Genomic DNA, 20,683 nt, shown 5'->3' with positions numbered 1-20,683 from the left:
TCGGTCTCCAGGCAACGGACTTGGGCGCTGTTGCGCATAACAGTGCATCAGGACGGCCGAGGCGCGTGCCGATAGGAAGCCCTGCTGGGCTGCGTTAGGTCTGCGCGCGCTGGGCCCAGCTGTCTGGCTACTGCAGCGAAGCCGGACGCAGGGATTTAACTATCTGTTATTAGTGCGTGTGTGTGCAAAGGTGCCGAACACGAGATGTTCCCAGCGGTTTCTGTGCTGGAGCAGCCGGTGGCACAGAGCCAAACCCTGCTGCGTCTCTGAATGGGTCCTAGGGTCCTTGACCTTTGACACGGACGGCCTGACGTGAGAAGGGTTGGCCGTGAATGGTGATTAAAAGCCAACAGCGGGTTTCCATTCTGGATGTGAGGCAGGTGTAGGAGCAGCAGAGGGGTGATGCCGACCCAAGCAGGCTACACCCGGGAGGTGCAGGCTGGACAAACGTATGAGCCTTACTGATACGCGCAGGTTTCCGTTCCCTAAAGAACCCAAATGGAAGTCAGAAATGAGGTGACTTGCACACCTGTACCGGGGGACATTGTTGTATTATTATTATTATTATTATTATTGAAGCATTACATTGGTTTACAAGCCAGGTGCTGTGAAGAAAGGGTTTGGGGGCATGTAGTGGTGTTCTGTGGGTTAAAGTTAAGTATTCTACAGTCCTCTGTATTTGTTCTCTGTATCATATATAGGCATAATGTGTGCATACACACCCTGAAACCAGCCAGCTAGTCACCGCATATTTTTGTTAGATTGAATAAGTCACATTGTACTGACATTATGAACACACACACAGACTAGTATCTCACTCTCTCTCGCTCTCTCACTCTACACACTCTTCTTTCTCCTCTTTTCATGTATTCGTATTCTCTCCTTTACCCCCTTATTGAAACTTCTCTACTGTTCTGAGCTGTCAAGCCAACATTCCTTTGATCACCACACGCCTTTCTCACCTTACACACACACACTATATAATTTAGGTCTACTAACTCTTTCTATGACCACAGGTAGGTTATATACACAGGACTTTACTTTTATGTAGTTCTGTGTTAAGAGAAAGAATGCTCTCGTGTGTGTGTGTGTGTGTGTGTGTGTGTGTGTTTTGTACTTTTTGGGAAACCAAACATTTTGCTTTTGATCTTTAGACTGTGTTAAAGAAACAGCTTTGAAAATGTACACACACCGACAATGTTACATGGCCAAGATTTTATAATGGTGATTCAGTGTGTTTGTGTGCATGTGTGTGTGTGTGTGTGTGTGTGTGCGCGTGTTTCTCTCATTTCAGGCTAATCCTATATATGGAGGATGGCTGCTTCTGGCCCCAGATGGAACAAACTTTGAGAACCCATTGCACCGCTCTCGGGTGAGTGTGTGTGTGTGCGACGCACATGTGTATTCTATGTGCAAGAGTCTCCTTTTCAGCCATACACTGTTATTCTTATTCTTGTTCTTATTCTTATTCTCAGACGAGAGATTAAGCTGTGAATTAGTTATACTAGAAACACACACACAGGCTGTAGAGATGTCTGACCTATCCTGTGTGGTTAAAGGGTTCATTCCAGTCTAAAACACTGCCTAATGTGTTAGCCTGCTACTGATAGCCTGCCAGTGTCACATGTTGTCCTGGTGTTTGTAGCATTGTGGGGTTTCTGCCGTTCACAGGTCTCCGTGGTGTAACTAAGTTTACAGACACACACACAGACTATATCACAGATGCAGTAGATGTAACTGTAGATTAGGTTTACAGTACACACATGATGTATACAGGACATGTGTAACGTATGCAGTGTTGCGTGCGCTGATGTGAGATGGTTTCTGGGTTTGTCTTTGCTGACACTTTCTGCTCAAGCTCTTTCTTGGAAAGGCAGTTGGTTTAACTAGTTTGCTGCTCCCAAAGTTGCTACTGTTGTTTAAAACACACACTCTGTTTACATGTCTACGGTCTATGGGGAGGTGTGTGTGCGCGCGCGGTCTATGGGGAGGTGTGTGCGCGCGCGGTCTATGGGGAGGTGTGTGCGCGCGCACGCGGTCTATGGGGAGGTGTGTGCGCGCGCACGCGGTCTATGGGGAGGTGTGTGTGCGCGCGCGGTCTATGGGGAGGTGTGTGTGCGCGCGCGGTCTATGGGGAGGTGTGTGTGCGCGCGCGGTCTATGGGGAGGTGTGTGTGCGCACGCGGTCTATGGGGAGGTGTGTGCGCGCGCGGTCTATGGGGAGGTGTGTGTGTGTGTGCGCGCGTGTGTGTGTGCGCGCACGGTCTATGGGGAGGTGTGTGTGTGCGTGCCGTCTATGGGGAGGTGTGTGTGTGTGTGTGTGCGTGCCGTCTATGGGGAGGTGTGTGTGTGTGTGTGTGTGTGTGCGCGCCGTCTATGGGGAGGTGTGTGTGTGTGCGCGCGCCGTCTATGGGGAGGTGTGTGTGTGTGTGCGCGCGCCGTCTATGGGGAGGTGTGTGTGTGTGTGTGTGCGCGCGCCGTCTATGGGGAGGTGTGTGTGTGTGTGTGCGCGCGCCGTCTATGGGGAGGTGTGTGTGTGTGTGCGCGCGCCGTCTATGGGGAGGTGTGTGTGTGTGTGCGCGCGCCGTCTATGGGGAGGTGTGTGTGTGTGCGCGCGCCGTCTATGGGGAGGTGTGTGTGTGTGCGCGCGCCGTCTATGGGGAGGTGTGTGTGTGTGCGCGCGCCGTCTATGGGGAGGTGTGTGTGTGTGCGCCGTCTATGGGGAGGTGTGTGCGCGCGCCGTCTATGGGGAGGTGTGTGCGCGCGCCGTCTATGGGGAGGTGTGTGTGCGCGCCGTCTATGGGGAGGTGTGTGTGTGTGTGTGCGCGCCGTCTATGGGGAGGTGTGTGCGCGCCGTCTATGGGGAGGTGTGTGTGTGCACGCGCCATCTATGGGGAGGTGTGTGTGTGTGTGCGCGCGCGGTCTATGGGGAGGTGTGTGTGCGCGCGCGGTCTATGGGGAGGTGTGTGTGTGTGTGCGCGTGTGTGTGTGCGCGCGCCGTCTATGGGGAGGTGTGTGTGTGTGCGCGCGCCGTCTATGGGGAGGTGTGTGTGTGTGCGCGCGCCGTCTATGGGGAGGTGTGTGTGTGTGCGCGCGCCGTCTATGGGGAGGTGTGTGTGTGTGCGCGCGCCGTCTATGGGGAGGTGTGTGCGCGCGCCGTCTATGGGGAGGTGTGTGCGCGCGCCGTCTATGGGGAGGTGTGTGCGCGCCGTCTATGGGGAGGTGTGTGTGTGTGTGCGCGCGCGGTCTATGGGGAGGTGTGTGCGCGCGCGGTCTATGGGGAGGTGTGTGTGTGTGTGCGCGTGTGTGTGTGCGCGCACGGTCTATGGGGAGGTGTGTGTGTGCGTGCCGTCTATGGGGAGGTGTGTGTGTGTGTGCGCGCGCCGTCTATGGGGAGGTGTGTGTGTGTGTGCGCGCGCCGTCTATGGGGAGGTGTGTGTGTGTGTGCGCGCGCCGTCTATGGGGAGGTGTGTGTGTGTGTGCGCGCGCCGTCTATGGGGAGGTGTGTGTGTGTGTGCGCGCGCCGTCTATGGGGAGGTGTGTGTGTGTGTGCGCGCGCCGTCTATGGGGAGGTGTGTGTGTGTGCGCGCGCCGTCTATGGGGAGGTGTGTGTGTGTGCGCGCGCCGTCTATGGGGAGGTGTGTGCGCGCGCCGTCTATGGGGAGGTGTGTGCGCGCGCCGTCTATGGGGAGGTGTGTGCGCGCGCCGTCTATGGGGAGGTGTGTGCGCGCGCCGTCTATGGGGAGGTGTGTGCGCGCGCCGTCTATGGGGAGGTGTGTGTGTGTGCGCGCGCGCCGTCTATGGGGATGTTGTGTGTGCGCGCGCCGTCTATGGGGATGTTGTGTGTGTGTGTGGTGTCTATGGGGATGCGTGTGGGTGGGTGGGGTCTATAGGGATGTGTGTGGGGTCTATGGGAATGTGGGGTCTGTGGATGTGGGGGTGTCTGCGGATGACTGTGTGGGTGGTCTGTGGGGAGGACTGTGTGGGTGGGGTCTATGGGGATGACTGTGTCTGTGGGTGGGGTCTATGGGGATGTGTGTGGGTGGTCTATGGGGATGTGTGTGGGTGGGTGGGTGGGGTCTATGGGAATGTGTGGGGTCTGTGGGTGTGGGGTCTATGTGGGGGTCTGTGGGGGTGTGTGTATGGGTGGGTGGTCTATGGGGATGACTGTGTGTGGGTGGTCTATGTGGATGACTGTGTGGGTGAGTGGGGTCTATGGGGATGACTGTGTCTGTGGGTGGGGTCTATGGGGATGTGTGTGGGTGGTCTATGGGGGTGTGGGTGGGTGGGTGGGGTCTATGGGGATGTGTGTGGGTGGTCTATGGGGGTGTGTGGGGGGGGTGGGGTCGATGCGGATGACTGTGTGGGTGGTCTATGCGGATGACTGTGTGTGGGGTCTATGGGAATGACTGTGTGTGGGATGTGTGTGGGGTCTATGGGAATGTGTGGGGTCTGTGGGTGTGGGGTCTATGGGGATGTGTGTGTGTGTGTGTGGGTGTGTGTATGTGGTCTATGGGGATGGGTGAATGTTGATCAGAATCAGGTGTGTAAGTGGGGGGGCACACCATTTCCTGCTCCGCTGTGCCTCTTCAGTGTTGAGGTCTTCACAGTCCCGATCCAAGACAAGATGATCTGAGGAGTCTCGTCATCTCAGTTTCTCGAGAACAGACTTATAACAACTTCACACCAGCCAGTGAGACGAGAGGAGACATCATTATGTCCACGGCGAGAAAATTCTAAGGACCACTTGCATAAGAAATGGGGCATGACTAAGTCCCTTTATGTCGAACACATAATCAGAGCTGAACTCATACTGGCTATGAACGCATGTTATTTATTCGTTTCTGTGTTCACAAGGACGTCGTCACTCTGTAAATACAACAAGCCTGAGAGACGCAAATTCAGATCAAATTACTGTGAGGCTGAAGATTAAAAAAGGAAAGTGATGAGGAAACAGAAGCCATTGGGATGAAATGAAAAAGCCAGGGTTAAAGTTCAGGCTTGTCACCTGTCGATGCAGCGTGTGTGTGTGACGGTGCGTGGTCCGAACTCTCAGTGCTGTTATTACAGAGTACATACACTCACCACCCCCAGGGGGAGGCGCCACATGACATCCCGCAGAGAGATTGTTCTATATATATGTGTGAGTGGGTTAGTGAGATGGAGTGAGTCTGTGTGTGAAAGAGAAAGGGGGAGAGTGTGTGTGTGGGAGGTGAGGGGGTGGTGGAGTTGCTGAGTCACACTTCCAGCTTTAAGTCCTGAGAACAAGGAGCAGGCGTGTGTGTGTGTGTGTGTGTGGTTGGCTACAGAAGCTCATTATCAAAAATTGACAAATGACATCAAAAAAACAAAAAACAAACGTTTGCTTATAGACTCCAAATGCATTATGGGATATGACACATACACACACCCACAGAGTAATTTTGTTTCTCTCTTGCAGAAATGGCAAAGACGATTTTTCCTCCTTTATGAACACGGACTCTTACGATACGCTTTGGATGAGATGGTGAGTGAGTGTGTGTGTGTGTTTTTTATTTCTTTCAGCTGTTTGTGGTAGATGGTATTGATTGCCCTACATACTGTTTTATCTAAGTGCTTGGCTTTGGTGTGTACGTGTGTGTATTTGTTTAGGTAGAAGTGTGTGTGTGTGTGTGTGCACGATCACTATGGGTCTTCATACAGCATGGTGTGTGTGTGTGTGTCAGCTTTGTCAAAATACTCTTCAGTTTACAAATGGATGTTTCTGCTTTTTAAAGTAATTTGAAATGAATAAATGTTTTAATTAAATGCTTCCCTTCAAACCCAGAGTGTGATAAAGATAAACACTAACATGGCCAGAGTTAGGTTTAGTCTAGACTAAAGATAAACCACTTGACTATTAATAAGGTTGCCAGTTCAGGTCCCACTGAACAAGTTGGGCCCCTTAACCCTCAATTAATCAAGTTGTGTTCAGTCATCTTGTATTCTGGCATTTAGCTTTAGACAAAAAACTGTCAGCTAAATGCTGTAAAGGTGTGTGTTATGTAATATCTGTTACATAACAGCATGACGTAATATCTGTAACAGTGTTACGTAATCAGCATACAAAAACCTGCATTCTGTTACAGTTACACAATGAAGCAGCAGCATCCCCAACTCTACTGCTAGTGTGTGTGTGTGTGTGTGTGTGTGTGTGTGTGTGTGTGTGTGTGTGTGTGTGTGTGTGTGTGTGTGTGTGTGTGTGTAGAACTGCGTGTGTTGGAGTATGTAGGTGCTAAATGCCTTGGATTGAGTTCTTTGGCACTGCCTGTGTCTGTGTGTGTCTGTGCCTGTGTCTGTGTGTGTGTGTGTCTGTGCCTGTGTCTGTTTGTGTCTGTGTGTGTGCCTGTGTCTGTGTGTGTGTGTGTGTGTGTGGGGGGGGGGGGGGGGGTGTTGCTGGAAGCTTTGAGTTTTTCTCTCTTTGCTTTCATGGATGGTAGAATGAAGAGCCTCAGTCAACAATGCTTATGCAAGAATCATTATCGTGTGTGTGTGGGGGGGGGGGGCCCACTCATGTATCTAAATGTACAAGGAAAAAGCATGAGATGTGTGTGTGAGGGAGAAGCACTGTGTATATTACGTCACTGCCTCACATTATACAGAGATGCTAATATCTCAGATCTTATCATATCGTCGCGTACCATATCGTATATCATATAGTATCGTATGGTATCGTATATCGTATCGTATTGTATATAGTATCGTATGGCATCGTATATCCTATCGTGTCGTATGGTATCGTATGGTATGGTATCGTATGGTGTGGTATATCGTATCGTGTCGTATGGTATCGTATGGTGTGGTATATCGTGTCGTATGGTATCGTATGGTGTGGTATATCGTGTCGTATGGTATCGTATGGTGTGGTATATCGTGTCGTATGGTATCGTATGGTGTGGTATGTCGTATCGTATGGTGTGGTATATCGTATCGTGTCGTATGGTATCGTATGGTGTGGTATATCGTGTCGTATGGTGTGGTATATCGTATCGTGTCGTATGGTATCGTATGGTGTGGTATATCGTATCGTGTCGTATGGTATCGTATGGTGTGGTGTATCGTGTCGTATGGTATCGTATGGTGTGGTATATCGTATCGTGTTGTATGGTATCGTGTGGTGTATCGTGTCGTATGGTATCGTATGGTGTGGTGTATCGTGTCGTATGGTGTGGTATATCGTAATCGTGTCGTATGGTATCGTATGGTGTGGTATATCGTATCGTGTCGTATGGTATCGTATGGTGTGGTATATCGTATCGTGTCGTATGGTATCGTATATCGTATCATCCTCGTGTCTCCTCCTCCCAGCCTTTACCGTATCCAGGCTGTATATTGTCTCTTTTATCTCTATTTAAAGATGAATTAGCTTGTATGAATTAGCTTATATAATTCGTTTACATACATGTTGACTGTTTGGACAAGTGTGCCTTTGTGTGGATCTATATATGAGTGTGCGTGCGCGTGTGTGTGTGTGCAGGCACAGATTGGTCATGGGTTGCCTTCAGGACGTGGCAGAGTAAAGATGTAAAAGACGCGCGCGCACGCGCGCGCACACACACACTACACATATACAAAATACAAACACACACATACCAGGTGTTATATTTTCCACCTAGTTTTTCTGTTATCCTCCTGAACACCTCTACAGAGAGAGAGGGGGATATATACATGGAGAGAGAGTGAGAGAGGGAGAGGGATATATAAAGAGAGGGGGGGATATACACAGAGAGGGAGATATATACATGGAGAGAGAGGGAGAGGGATATATAAAGAGAGGGGGGGATACATACATGGAGAGAGGGATATACACAGAGAGGGAGAGAGAGAGGGATATAAACAGAGAGGATATACACCGAGGGAGAGAGAGGGGGATTATATATATATATATATATATATATATATATATATATATATATATATATATATATATATATATATATATATATATATATATATAATGAGGGAGAGAGAGAGGGAGGGATATATGCACAGGAAGGGAGAGGCATATATACGGAGAGAGATGGAGATATACAGAAAGAGGGATATATACAGGGTGAGGGATATACGGAGAGCGATGTATGCAGAGAGAGGGATATATGGAGAGGGGGAGATTATTTATTTATTTATATATGTGTATATATATATATTACACACACACATGCAGAGGGAGGGACAGAGAGGGGGATGTATACACCGAGAGGGATATATACAGAGGGAGAGAGGGATAGTTTACACCTGACCACACCACACAGATGCACGTACGCATGTATACACACATACACCACACAGATGCACGTACGCACGTATATACACACACATATACCACACAGATGCACATATGCCCCATATGCACACACACACACATACACCACACAGATGCACATACGCCCCATATGCACACACATATACCACACAGATGCACACACGCCCCATATGCACACACACATACCACACAGATGCACATACGCCCCATATGCACACACACATACCACACAGATGCACATATGCCCCATATGCACACACACACACATACACCACACAGATGCACATACGCCCCATATGCACACACATATACCACACAGATGCACATACGCCCCATATGCACACACACATACCACACAGATGCACATACGCCCCATATGCACACACATATACCACACAGATGCACATATGCCCCATATGCACACACACATACCACACAGATGCACATACGCCCCATATGCACACACATATACCACACAGATGCACATATGCCCCATATGCACACACACACACATACACCACACAGATGCACATACGCCCCATATGCACACACATATACCACACAGATGCACACACGCCCCATATGCACACACCACACAGATGCGCACACACACATGCACCACACAGATGCACATACGCCCGTATAAACACAAACTGGAGTTTCCCTGTTCTAGCCAGCTCAGTTTCTCTGAACTCCATGGTGGGTTTTCTATGTGGGGGTTTTGGGCTTGTGTTTTGTTTTTTTTTTACCCTCTTTGTGGTTTATGTATAAATACTGTTTCTATTTGAACCCTCTGGGTTGAGCCTCAGACTCCTGTGCTAGATTAATTACAGCATTAATTACAGCATCACTATGGATCACACACACACACACCAAACCCTCACATTCACACACTTATGCAAATGAGATTTTTTGGTTTCTTTCTTTCTCTCCTCTTACTCTCACCTCACCTCACCTCACCTCACACCCCACTCAACATAAATTGACACGCAGACAGACTTGCTGATCGACAGGCAGGCAGGCGGGCGGGCTTGCTTCTCTCTTGGTCCAGTCCTGATCATTTCCTGTTGGCAGTGTCCGTTTTCCATTTCTCTGAATGTTTTAGTTTTTGATTCCTGCAGTGTGTGTGTGTGTGTGTGTGTGTGTGTGTGTGTGTGTGTGTGTGTGTGTGTGTGTGTGTGGAGGCTGGGTGCTCTACAAAGGAGAAATTGTTGAGCATGTCAAGGAAAAACAGACAGAATGAGAACAAACCAGTCTGATAATGCAGTATGTGCTTACACACACACTTCTCTGCAGTGTACCTATTGGCTAGCATAAATATTTTCCCAGAATTCATTGCATACTTGCTGACAACTTTGAGTATCCAGAGACAGTTCCAAAAGGTGAGGAAAATCTGACTTCATAATTTTAATACTCCAGGCTGGACACACACCCACACACACTCTTTCCCAGGATTTTAAATGTTTTACTGTCTTTGAAACCACACTGATACAAACTGTGGTGTTTCGGTTTATTCTGGCACAGGAGTCGTACAGTCTGTCCTCAGCTTCCTGTTTTACTCACTGGCTGACATACACGTATCTGCACACACAGATGCATGCACACACACACACACACACACACACACACACACACACACACACACACACACACACACACACACACACTGTGTGTGTTCTGGGTCTGTCCTGTTCTGTGGATATGAATCTCCCAGCTGTCTGACAGTTTAGCAGGAAACTGGTATAGCAGTGTCCTGTCCTCTCTAAAGGCTTCTGATTTTCTGAAACATTTATTGAGTTTGTTTGTAGATGTGTAAGCTGCTTCATCACACGCAGCCAAATGCGGTGTGTGTGTGTGTGTGTGTGTGTGTGTGTGTGTTGCAGACAAGTACTCTTCCTCAGGGCATTATAAACCTGAATGTGTGTGTGGATGTGGTGGATGGAGAGAGCACTACTGGACACAAACACTCCCTCTGCATCTGCACTCCAGACCAGGAGCACTACATACGCGCAGAGAGCAAGGAGGTCATCACTGGGTATGACGCACACTCTCTCACACACACACACACACACACACACACACACACATATATATACACACACACACACACACATATACACACACACACACACACACTCTCTCACACACACACACACACAATGGAGTGTAGGCTGTGAGGGCTCAAACAGGCCAATCCCACTTACCTAGCTCTCCCAGTAGAGGACCAGGCAGACAGAGCGTCCTGAGTGATCAGACAAAGCAACTAGGGGTTAGGGGTTAGAGGTAGGGGTTAGAGGTAGGGGTTGGGGGATATGGGGTTCGGGGTTAGAGGTAGGGGATATGGGGTTAGGGGTAGGGGTTAGAGGTTAGGGGATATGGGGGTAGGGGTTAGGGGTTAGAGGTTAGGGGATATGGGGTTAGGGGTAGGGGTTAGGGGTTAGAGGTTAGGGGATATGGGATATGGGGTTAGGGGATAGAGGTAGGGGTTATGGGTTAGATAAGGGATATGGGGTTAGGGGTTAGAGGTTAGGGGTAGCAGTTACTGCTCTCCCAGACGGCTTTATTGCAAACACGTTCCCCTAACGCTGCTTTTAGGTTTGAAATGATCTTTATGGATTCATTTAAATGTTTTGCTTGGTTATGAAGATATTTTTTAAAACCATCTCAAAGTTACAGCTCAAATATTCTGGTGACACACGGTCAGAGATTCAGGATACAATCTTCTCCAGATCTTCTGACACTCCACAGGGTCCATGACAGTGTGGCCTTTTTTTGTCAGATTAGGTGATGCACACTATGTGTACGCAAACATATGCACAGTCTAGATTAAATTAGGGTTAATTTATCAAATTTTGTTCATTAAAAATTTTTGAGATCATAACATGTTTTTCTTGGTTATAAGGGCAATCTACAAAAATGTTTTCTGAACTTTATACTTTAAATATTATTATTGAACATTATATTGAATGGTTTGAGAGTGCTCTGTCCAAACTGAGGAGAAAAAACAGGGGTGTATAGAGATGTATTTCCCTACACATCCCTGTTTTCTCCACAGTTTGGACAGAGCACTCTCAAACCATTTCCCTGCGAGTTATACTGTGTATGACTATGTATGTGACAAATAAACCAAACTTGAAACATCAGTGGTGATCATTTTAGTAAATCTCAGAACACACCAACACCTTACACTTCAGATGTTCTGGGGACATGGTAATCAATTTTATTTTTAAAACAAGTATGCAGGAAAGGACAATCAACCCGAACATGTAAAGATCCCGAGGTAGGAACTGTATTCCAGGGCCTGTATAACACTATAAAGATGTCTCACTAGCGTTATGTTTAGCGAGTGTTGGACGAGCTTCTGGGAACCTTCTCTGTTCTGTCAGATATGTGATATCTCTCCGTTATACACCCAGCGCCATGGACAACAATCGTCCCTTCCTGTCTGTGTGTTGTTCTTCCTCCTGACGACAGCAGCTACAGAGCACACAACAGATAAATACTTGACACTTCAGTCGTATTCATTTACACACACACACACACACACACACGATACTTTCTGATCTGGTAAACCACACTACACTCAAAAGGTGCTGTATTAATGTGTTGCTTTCCACGCTGCAGAGCTGTTGTGTTTGTGCGGAAGACCGACTCCTCTGTAGTGCTGACTACTACCAGAACCTGAACAGGTTCATATGTAAACCTTTGACCTGTGTGTTCATCTCAGCATTGTGTGGCCATCCAGCCTTGTTTGAATCTAACATTCTTTTCTTCACTTTTTCTTTTGTGAATGTGTGTGGGTGTGGCTGTGGTTTTATGTGTGTGTACAGTTGGCAGGAGGCTCTAATTGTGTTCCCTCGCACTAATAAACAGAACCAGAAGAAGAAACGGAAGGTTGAACCACCATCATCACAGGTATGCACGCACGCACACACACACACACACACACAAAATGCCCAGACCCCCTAGGATCACTTGTCCTGCCTCCAAGCTTTACTTTTCATAGTATTAAAGCAGACTGTTGGTCCACCGAAAGTGTTTGTGTTGGGAGGGTGGCTTCTGCTTTAGCGTGTGTGTGACTAACTGCTCCTAGATCCCTGTCCTTATAATATAGTTTCACACTAAGACTGATTTCTTTTATTCAGTAGGCTTTTAGATTGATGTTGAAACCCTAAAGAGTTACTAATGAGTTATGGATTTCACGTGTAAGCATGACACATGATCAGTGGTCAGGGTTGGAACCAAACCCAAACTACGTACAGCTACCTACAGCTCTGTAGCCTCGTCTTCCACCCTGCTAGCATCAACCGTTCATCTGCGGCCAATGCTAACACTACAGCTAACCCTGCTGCACAGATCCTGCAGCACAGACTATCCCTTCATCTGCAGAAGAGTTTTGAACCACTGTGATGGCTCAGTGTGGATCCTTGCAAAGGCCGCGAAACACAGGCAGAAGGAGTACCGGTCCATCACCTGAGCACCTAACAGAACCAAGGGCCTCTGTCTGCAGACACGGACGCCCTCGTCATCAGAAGCAACTCCATCACCTTCGGAAATGGAAGGAAATTTTAAATGAATAGCTGCTGACTGGCTGACCAAGCGGTGCAAATGATTGTGGATGCAGGAGTCTGAGGTACTTAAAAAAAGGACTTCACTTTTTGATAAGTCAGATTATCAAGCTCAATGTTCAAACATTAATCAGTGGTACTCTGCCTCTGTGAAGAACAAATATATTCTCAAGTCCACTTGGATAAAACACTTTGTTACACACTAGCTGTAGGTCAAACAACCTGAACGTTATTGACAACTTTAACCTGTTTTTTGGGAAGAGAGAATTTTTTAGGCGAGATGGATTGCGCACACACATGAGGGGTGCCAAAACTTTGACAGAGAACTTAATTTTCTTGGTGCCCAATTTATCCCCCACCATAAGAGGTGATGCATTGGCACGAACACCCATCCTTCCCCCCACTGTGAATGCCCTGACGGAGCCTCAGAGCTTGGATGAGAGCCACTGTGATGACCAAGCTTATCAGCTTCTGGAACACCACAACCCCGTGAGGACTCCATGTCCTCCATCTCTACTAACCCCACCTGAAGCTTCCAGCAGTGGAGAGGCTGGGATGAGGCTGTGGCTGTCCCCGTCAGCCAGCCCTCAGGTATAAAATTATCCCAGTTCCTCCTTCGCCCTCGTCGTCTAATTCATCTTCAGAGCTTCTGAAGACCAGCTCCTCAACCACCAGAATGGCAGCTTCATCCTCACCCACCGCCCTGCTGTGACGGACACCCCAGTCTCAGACAGTGTGCTGCTCTGCTACAGTGATCATGTTGGCTGAAACTTGTAATCTCTTCCATCACAGAGCTCATCAGAAACAGGAAACGCAGGACGTTCATGTCAGATGCTGTAAACGTGTTCAACCTGCAGTATGTATGAGGATAGCCACAGCATTTGGAGCAAAGCACACGTCACCAAGTTACTTCTCAATATTAGATCACTCTCAAACGAACCTCATTTAATTAATGAGGTTATTATAGTCTGTGGCCTTGATTCTGTGCGTTTGACTGAAACATGATTTAATGAATGCAGTGCCACAACCGTATTAACTGAGTCAGAACCACCAAACTTTTAATTTCTAAAGCAGTGAGAGATTCAGAGCAGTTGCCTGTTTGGACTCAAAGCCCTAAAGTCCAAAGCACTTGTGACCTTGGCGTGTTGATAGACTGATCTCACATTTAGCAATCACATCAAATCAGTTACTAAATTTGATCACCTTAAGAATGTCAGCAAGATCAGACATTTCCTGACAAAACCAGACGTAGAGAGACTCAACCATACTTTTTCTCTAGCCTTGTCACTAGACCCTTAATTAAAACTAAAACGTCTTTTTTATTGACCAGGTTGTGGGCTCACCGGTCATGGGTCCCTCAGATCCTGTAGCATTATTTTTTATTTTTTGGCAGAGAACCTCCCAAGGTTGATGGATCTAGGGATACAGTACGCTTTATTATTCTTCTGTATCTGATGTGCAGCACTTTGAATGGCCAGTGGAACAGTGTCAGTGACCGTAGCAGCAAGAATGTTCTCTGTGCTCTGGTGCCTCCTGCAGACGTGAGGGAGTGTTTAGTGCAGTGTTTGTGAAGGAGTGCTGCTGATCTTTAGTGCAGTGTTTGTGAAGGAGTGCTGCTGATGTTTAGTGCAGTGTTTGTGAATAGTAGAGTATATGTGAAGGGGTGGTCCTTTCTCTGTTTTTGTGCATTTGTGTTGATCTGCTCGTGTTTTATGTGCTAATGGATTTTTGAGTTATAGTCAAAATATCATTAATCAGCCATCAGGGTGGAAACAGGAAACCTGGTTTTATCTGTATGTATGATTGTTCCCATGTAATACATGCGAGTATGACCTAATGTTTCTATAGTAGTTTTGTTGTCAAGCTGAGGTTTTGGGCAGTACTGTGGTAACTGGTTATTTGTGCCAAGACTGTTATACCTGTCCCCACACACACACACACACACACACAAACACAAAGAATATATACTCACACAGGTGTTTTTGACATCAAAGCTCCTTTGTCCTGCTCTGTCTGTGTGATTGTTAAATATTCTGTTTTCTGTATTTATACCACTGAACTGCTGTTTTATCTGCGTCTCCTTCACTGCCTTATATGCTCTCTCTCTCTCTCTCTCTCTCTCTCTCTCTCTGTCTCCCTCTCTCTCCCTCTCTCTCTCTGTCTCCCTCTCTCTCCCTCTCTCTCTCTGTCTCCCTCTCTCTCCCTCTCTCTCTCTTTCTCTCTTTCTCTCTGTCTGCAGGAGCCAGGCCCTGCTAAGGTAGCAGTGACCAGTAGCAGTAGTCTGGGTTCTCTGGGTAACGGTGTGGGCCAAGCAGAGGGGGCGGAGCCAGCGCGAGCCTCCGTCTGGGCTGAAGACCACAGGAAGAGAGCGCCACTCACAGCCAGCCGCAGTGTGAGCTGCCTGAGTCAGGCTTCAGAGGGTAAACGCGCACACACACACACACACACACACACACACACACACACACACACACTGTGGAGGCAGAGTCTTTAAATCTGACTAAATCTAAATCTCTTTTAGATTCCAGGTTTGTGATTGGAGGACGCAAGCCAAGAGTAGAGAGTGGTTACTTCTCACTGGAAAAAACCAAACCTGAAGAACAGCAACAACCCCTGCAACCTCAGCACCTTCCTCTCTCCTCCTCTTCCTCTCAGCTGAGGTATAGCTCCTCAGACTCCATGCTGTTCTCCTCCCACACACACCCCACTTACACACGCACTTCACTGCACACGCACAAACATAGCTCAGCAGATAAACACACACATTCTCCTGTGGACTGCAGCGCACCAGGGGCCAGGATCCGTGCGCACACACACTCCAGCTCTTCCTCGGACTCACACACACACACCTTGCCATCCACACACACGCTCCTGTCCCCACGCTCATGCTCGCAGAGTTCTCTAGACTCTGAGTCAAGTCTGGAGGGGCATGGCTCTGTGTCAACTGTGGGCGGGGCCTGTGTGAGGGCGGGGCGAGGTGGGCGGAGCTATGCTGTGTTGGCGGATGTTCCGCGGGCCAGACGGCTGAGTCACCGGGAAGCATTCCGCTCCGAACGGAAAAGACAGGAGCTCAGAGGACGAACGCGCAGCCCTGGGAGGGAGGAGGTGGAGAGACTGTTTGGACATGAGCGCAGGTGAGAGAAATACGCACGCACACACACACACACACACACACACACCAGCTGTAGTGCTAGCAGCCTTAACATACACACACACACACACACACACACACACACACACCAGCTGTAGTGCTAGCAGCCTTAACATACACACACACACACACACACACACACACACCAGCTGTAGTGCTAGCAGCCTTAACATACACACACACACACACACACACACACACACACCAGCTGTAGTGCTAGCAGCCTTAACATACACACACACTAACATACACACACTCACACACACTCACCCACACACACACCAGCTGTAGTGCTAGCAGCCTTAACATACATACACACACACACACACACACACCAGCTGTAGTGCTAGCAGCCTTAACACACACACACACACACACACCAGCTGTAGTGCTAGCAGCCTTAACACACACACACACACACACACCAGCTGTAATGCTAGCAGCCTTACACACACACACACACCAGCTGTAGTGCTAGCAGCCTTAACACACACACACACACACACACCAGCTGTATTGCTAGCAGCCTTAACACACACACACACCAGCTGTAGTGCTAGCAGCCTTAACATACACACACACACCAGCTGTAGTGCTAGCAGCCTTAACATACACACACACACCAGCTGTAGTGCTAGCAGCCTTAACACACACACACACACACACCAGCTGTAGTGCTAGCAGCCTTAACATACACACACACACCAGCTGTAGTGCTAGCAGCCTTAACACACACACAGTCTATGGAGATGCATCTAATGTTGTAGGTGTTACACACAGGAAAACCTGCACACAGACACTTCAACACACAGGCAACATTTGAACCACATGGACACACACGCCTGGATGGCCTGTTTTTTTTAGCTCTGGTTGAGTGTCTGATCTCAGAGTATTAGCATTAGCGCCACATCTGTGCTGTTTGTTCAGTCCAAGCGCGTCGTTTCCTGAAGCCTCCACACCATCTGTGCCATCCGCTTGTGCCAGCATGAACCTGCCTCACCTCCGAGAGCCCACGCTGCCGCTCCAGTTTGGACTTTGGCGCCATCTAGCGGAAACTGCAGCGATTATCCACCTGGCATTTGTTTGATGTGTAGAACATTAACTGAGTTTGCTTTGATTTTGTTTTATGTGGAAGATGATCTAGTTAATTGTCACCTCTCTGTGTCCTTGCCTGTCTTTCTCTGTTTCCTTTCGCTCTGTCCATCATTTTACTTGTCTTTTGCTCACTCACTCTCTCCATGTATGTTTACATTTTTGTCTTTTACCTGTTTTTCTTTGTGCTCTCCCTCCCTCTCTCTCTCTCTCTCTCTCTCTTCACTCCTTTGCTCTTTATTTCATCTGTTTCTTTTCTCTTTCAGGCTCCTCTGAAACTCCGCCCCTCCTGCCCTCTGCCACGCCCACTGATTCCTCTGCTTGCTCTCATTCCAGCTGCTGGAGGCTAGAACACACACACACACACACACACACACACACACACACACAGACACACACACACACACACATGCTGCTCATCGCTGTTGCTCCTGGGTTCCTGAGTGCTTCCCAGCATCCTTCATCTGCTGCCTTCTCCTCCCACACACACACACACACACACACACACACACACACACACACACACACACACACAGCTTGGACCCCTGTCTTCTGTCCAAGCGAGGTCGAGCTCTGAATCCAGAAGGCTTCCTTCACTGTCCACTAGGTGGCAGTCATCGCTGCTGTGTGCCTTCTGTCATCAGTTCTGATAAGCCATCAGTCTCTGAGACCCAAACACAAGCCCCGCCCTCCACGGTCACCAGGAAGTAGGCCTTTACGTCCTCGGCCTAACACACCTCAACATCACCGTCTTCAGTACCATGAGAACAACAGAACCAGCTGTGCTGAAACCATGATGTTGACCTCAGGGTCAACGTTTTCATGTTCCACGGTCTTTAATACACTCACAGACAAACAATGAGACCTGATATCAGTTAAAGTACTACATCTGTTTATACATCAATACATAACCAATGCAGCTCTCTGGTAAAGCAACGTTTGTTGGGGGTCTAAAGATCGTTTATCCTTGTTGATTTGTGGAGTGATGGTGTGTTTCTGAGCTGTTCAGCAGATAGCAAAAAATACAATTTACACATTTATGTCTTGGCTGATATAACCAACTAGCCAAGACGTCTCGGATTCCAAATCCAAGTGACTTCCAAATGACTTTAGTTTTGCGCTGCTCACAAATACAAGATTATGGCCGTTAACCACTACTGAAATCATTCCATACTGGCCTGATCTTCTATTCCTTTGGTTTTGCTTGTGTACTGATGTGGTGCAGGGAGTAGGAACAGTGTCTCTGAGCTTGAGCTCTGTGAACACGTGGAGGTCACTAAAGCAAATCTGTCCGAGATTGCTTAAGACCTGGACAGAGACGTGTGTTTTTGTGTGAAGATTGATTTTTGGGTCTCTCGTCTCATTCTGAGTGGCAGACACAGTGTGAAAACAGACTGATCCCTGCTGTTTGCACCTGTGTGTACCTGACAAACATCAGTTACCTGAGGTAGCACACACCTGCTACCTGAGGTAGTTACCTGAGGTAACACACACCTGGTTGGATTGTGAGCATTTGGTTTGTGAGCCAGATGTTTTCAGGTAATAAAGAACTTTGTGTGTGTGGCAGGCGTTCTCAGGTGATCGAGCGGTTTGAGACACAGCAGGCAGATGCGATGGAAAACATGGACACCAGCAGCTCTTCCACAGAACCGTCCTCTTCCTCGTTCAAGCCCACTCATCAGAGGACAGGACGCAGTGAGAGACGTCTCCCCACCCAGAAACAGGTCCGATTCCTTACTGTTTATACGTTTGGAATGATCATTTAATCATTTGGAGACCAGATTCCAAGATATCTGAACATTTAGTAGTTGTGAGTTTCTTTTGTTCTCTGTTTAATCGTATTGTTTATCTGAGTGCTTCTTATTCATAGGCAAAGATGCAGTGATCTTAGTAACGGTGATGTGACCAGCACGTCTGATCACTGGCTCTGGGTTCTGTGCAGGACCTGTCATTGGACGTGGGGCGTGCAGAGCCCGTCGTGACCACGCTGGCCAGCTGTCGCAGAGCCAAGAGTCTCGACCGGCGGGTCACGGAGTCGTCCATGACGGTGAGATTAGACGCCTCCTTTTACTGCAACACGGCATGCAAAGGACAGACCTCAGCAATCAAAACAACTTTCAGCAGACGCCTGGAACTGGAACCAGACATGATCTGGGTGCCCAGTGTATATGTCCACTTCCAGGTGCGAGTCTGTATCTGTCCTCCATATTTATTTCTTTTTTTCAAATGAAATGTGAACTAAAAAGGAGAGATTGGCTTCACTTTCCTAGTAGAAACCCAGTCCTTCAAACCCAGAGCAGAGATCCAGAGATGTCTGGATTAGGTGTTTTAACGTTTTGCTGTCTTTTTGACACATGCGTTTAAACAGTTGTTCATCCGTGAGTAATGAGAAGGGATCGGTGAGTTCTCATGCTCTCCTCAACTATTACAGCCTCTGCTGCCCCCTTGTGGTTCAGAAAGGGAACTCAGGCTGCCAGCTGCCAACCATTCTGTGTGTTCTCAGAGGTTCCTCACTGGACGCTTTGAGGTTCTCTTCTTTCCAGACAGTAAAATAGTGATGCATTGATCTTCACGCTGCATTACATATATGAATATGAATGCTAAACCTCTTTGTTCAGGGTGTAAGAACAGGTGTGGAATGTTGGTGCCCTGTGACATAAAGTCGATTTGTAGTTCCCTGCCATCCTGCGTGAGCACTGGGGCAGATAGCTGTTTTTTTTTGAACTACTGATTGTAAGAATATGACACAAGGCCAATGTCCCAGGCAGGAAGGAAGGAACGAATGAATGAATGAATGAGCGAATGGGTGGCTGGATGAATGAATGAATGGATGGATGAATGAAGTGCTAATAGTGAACCACTACTGCAAATTCCTTTTAGTCTACATTTAATCTACATCTGCCTCTGGGAACTGGACTAGTGGAGGACTATGTTAATCAATATTAATCAATACTCATTGGTATCAGATGTTAATTGTTAAACAATGCCAACAGTTCACAGTGCTAGGGTAACCCTCTCGGCGGGCGTTAAACACATGGTGTTACAGCATTATGGATGCAAATGTTGTTACTTCCAAACGAGGGTTCTCATACAGTTAAAAATCTCTCTTCTCCATTTATTCATCTTTATAGCTTTATTGCCTTAACAAATGTTTCGGAGAGGGGGGGAGGATTGGGTATTAACACAGTATTTTGTATAAGGGGTTAACACTTCTGGCTGGAATGGTTTAAAGTAGTCCCCTGGGTATTTCCTGAACGTGTGTGTGTGTGAGTGTGTGTGTGCGTGTGCGTGCGTGCGTGCGTGTGTGAGGGGGTCAGCAGTAATTCTCATATCCTGCCCCCACCCCCTGATATATATATATATAGCATAAGTTAGGAGAGTTAAAACTTCTGAAAGCTGAAACACACACACACACATATTCCCACGAGTCTCAGTTCGTATGCAGGCACACAGAGAAAAGCAGCGTTGTGCAGATGTGTGGGAGGAAGAGTTCAGCCATGATGCTGAGTAAGGTATCACGGCCGCGCCAGCTCTGCGTATAGTTTAGACTCTTAGTAATGTTAAGTGAAGCGGTTATTCTTACGGTCCGCAT

The 20,683-nt window shown here is 47.9% G+C and overlaps 1 protein-coding gene across 4 annotated transcripts in view; it reads left to right on the top strand.

Annotated features, from left to right (window-relative positions):
- The window catches only part of si:ch73-103b11.2 (myosin-10), a 37,899-nt gene that overhangs the window by 1,074 nt on the left and 16,142 nt on the right, over positions 1-20,683 (top strand). For 3 of the 4 annotated variants that reach the window (XM_035530758.1, XM_035530756.1, XM_035530757.1), the window contains exons 2-9: positions 1,295-1,372; positions 5,440-5,505; positions 10,164-10,315; positions 12,111-12,195; positions 15,088-15,268; positions 15,370-15,508; positions 18,659-18,815; positions 19,034-19,138. In XM_035530758.1, the coding sequence (XP_035386651.1) occupies positions 1,295-1,372; positions 5,440-5,505; positions 10,164-10,315; positions 12,111-12,195; positions 15,088-15,268; positions 15,370-15,508; positions 18,659-18,815; positions 19,034-19,138 (963 nt within the window). The other variant, XM_035530759.1, reaches the window with a different exon arrangement.

The sequence above is a fragment of the Electrophorus electricus genome, chromosome 10, assembly GCF_013358815.1.
Source record: "Electrophorus electricus isolate fEleEle1 chromosome 10, fEleEle1.pri, whole genome shotgun sequence".
Lineage (NCBI taxonomy): Eukaryota > Metazoa > Chordata > Actinopteri > Gymnotiformes > Gymnotidae > Electrophorus > Electrophorus electricus.
Note: the sequence above shows the minus strand (reverse complement) of the source record. Positions and strands in the feature narration are given on the sequence as shown.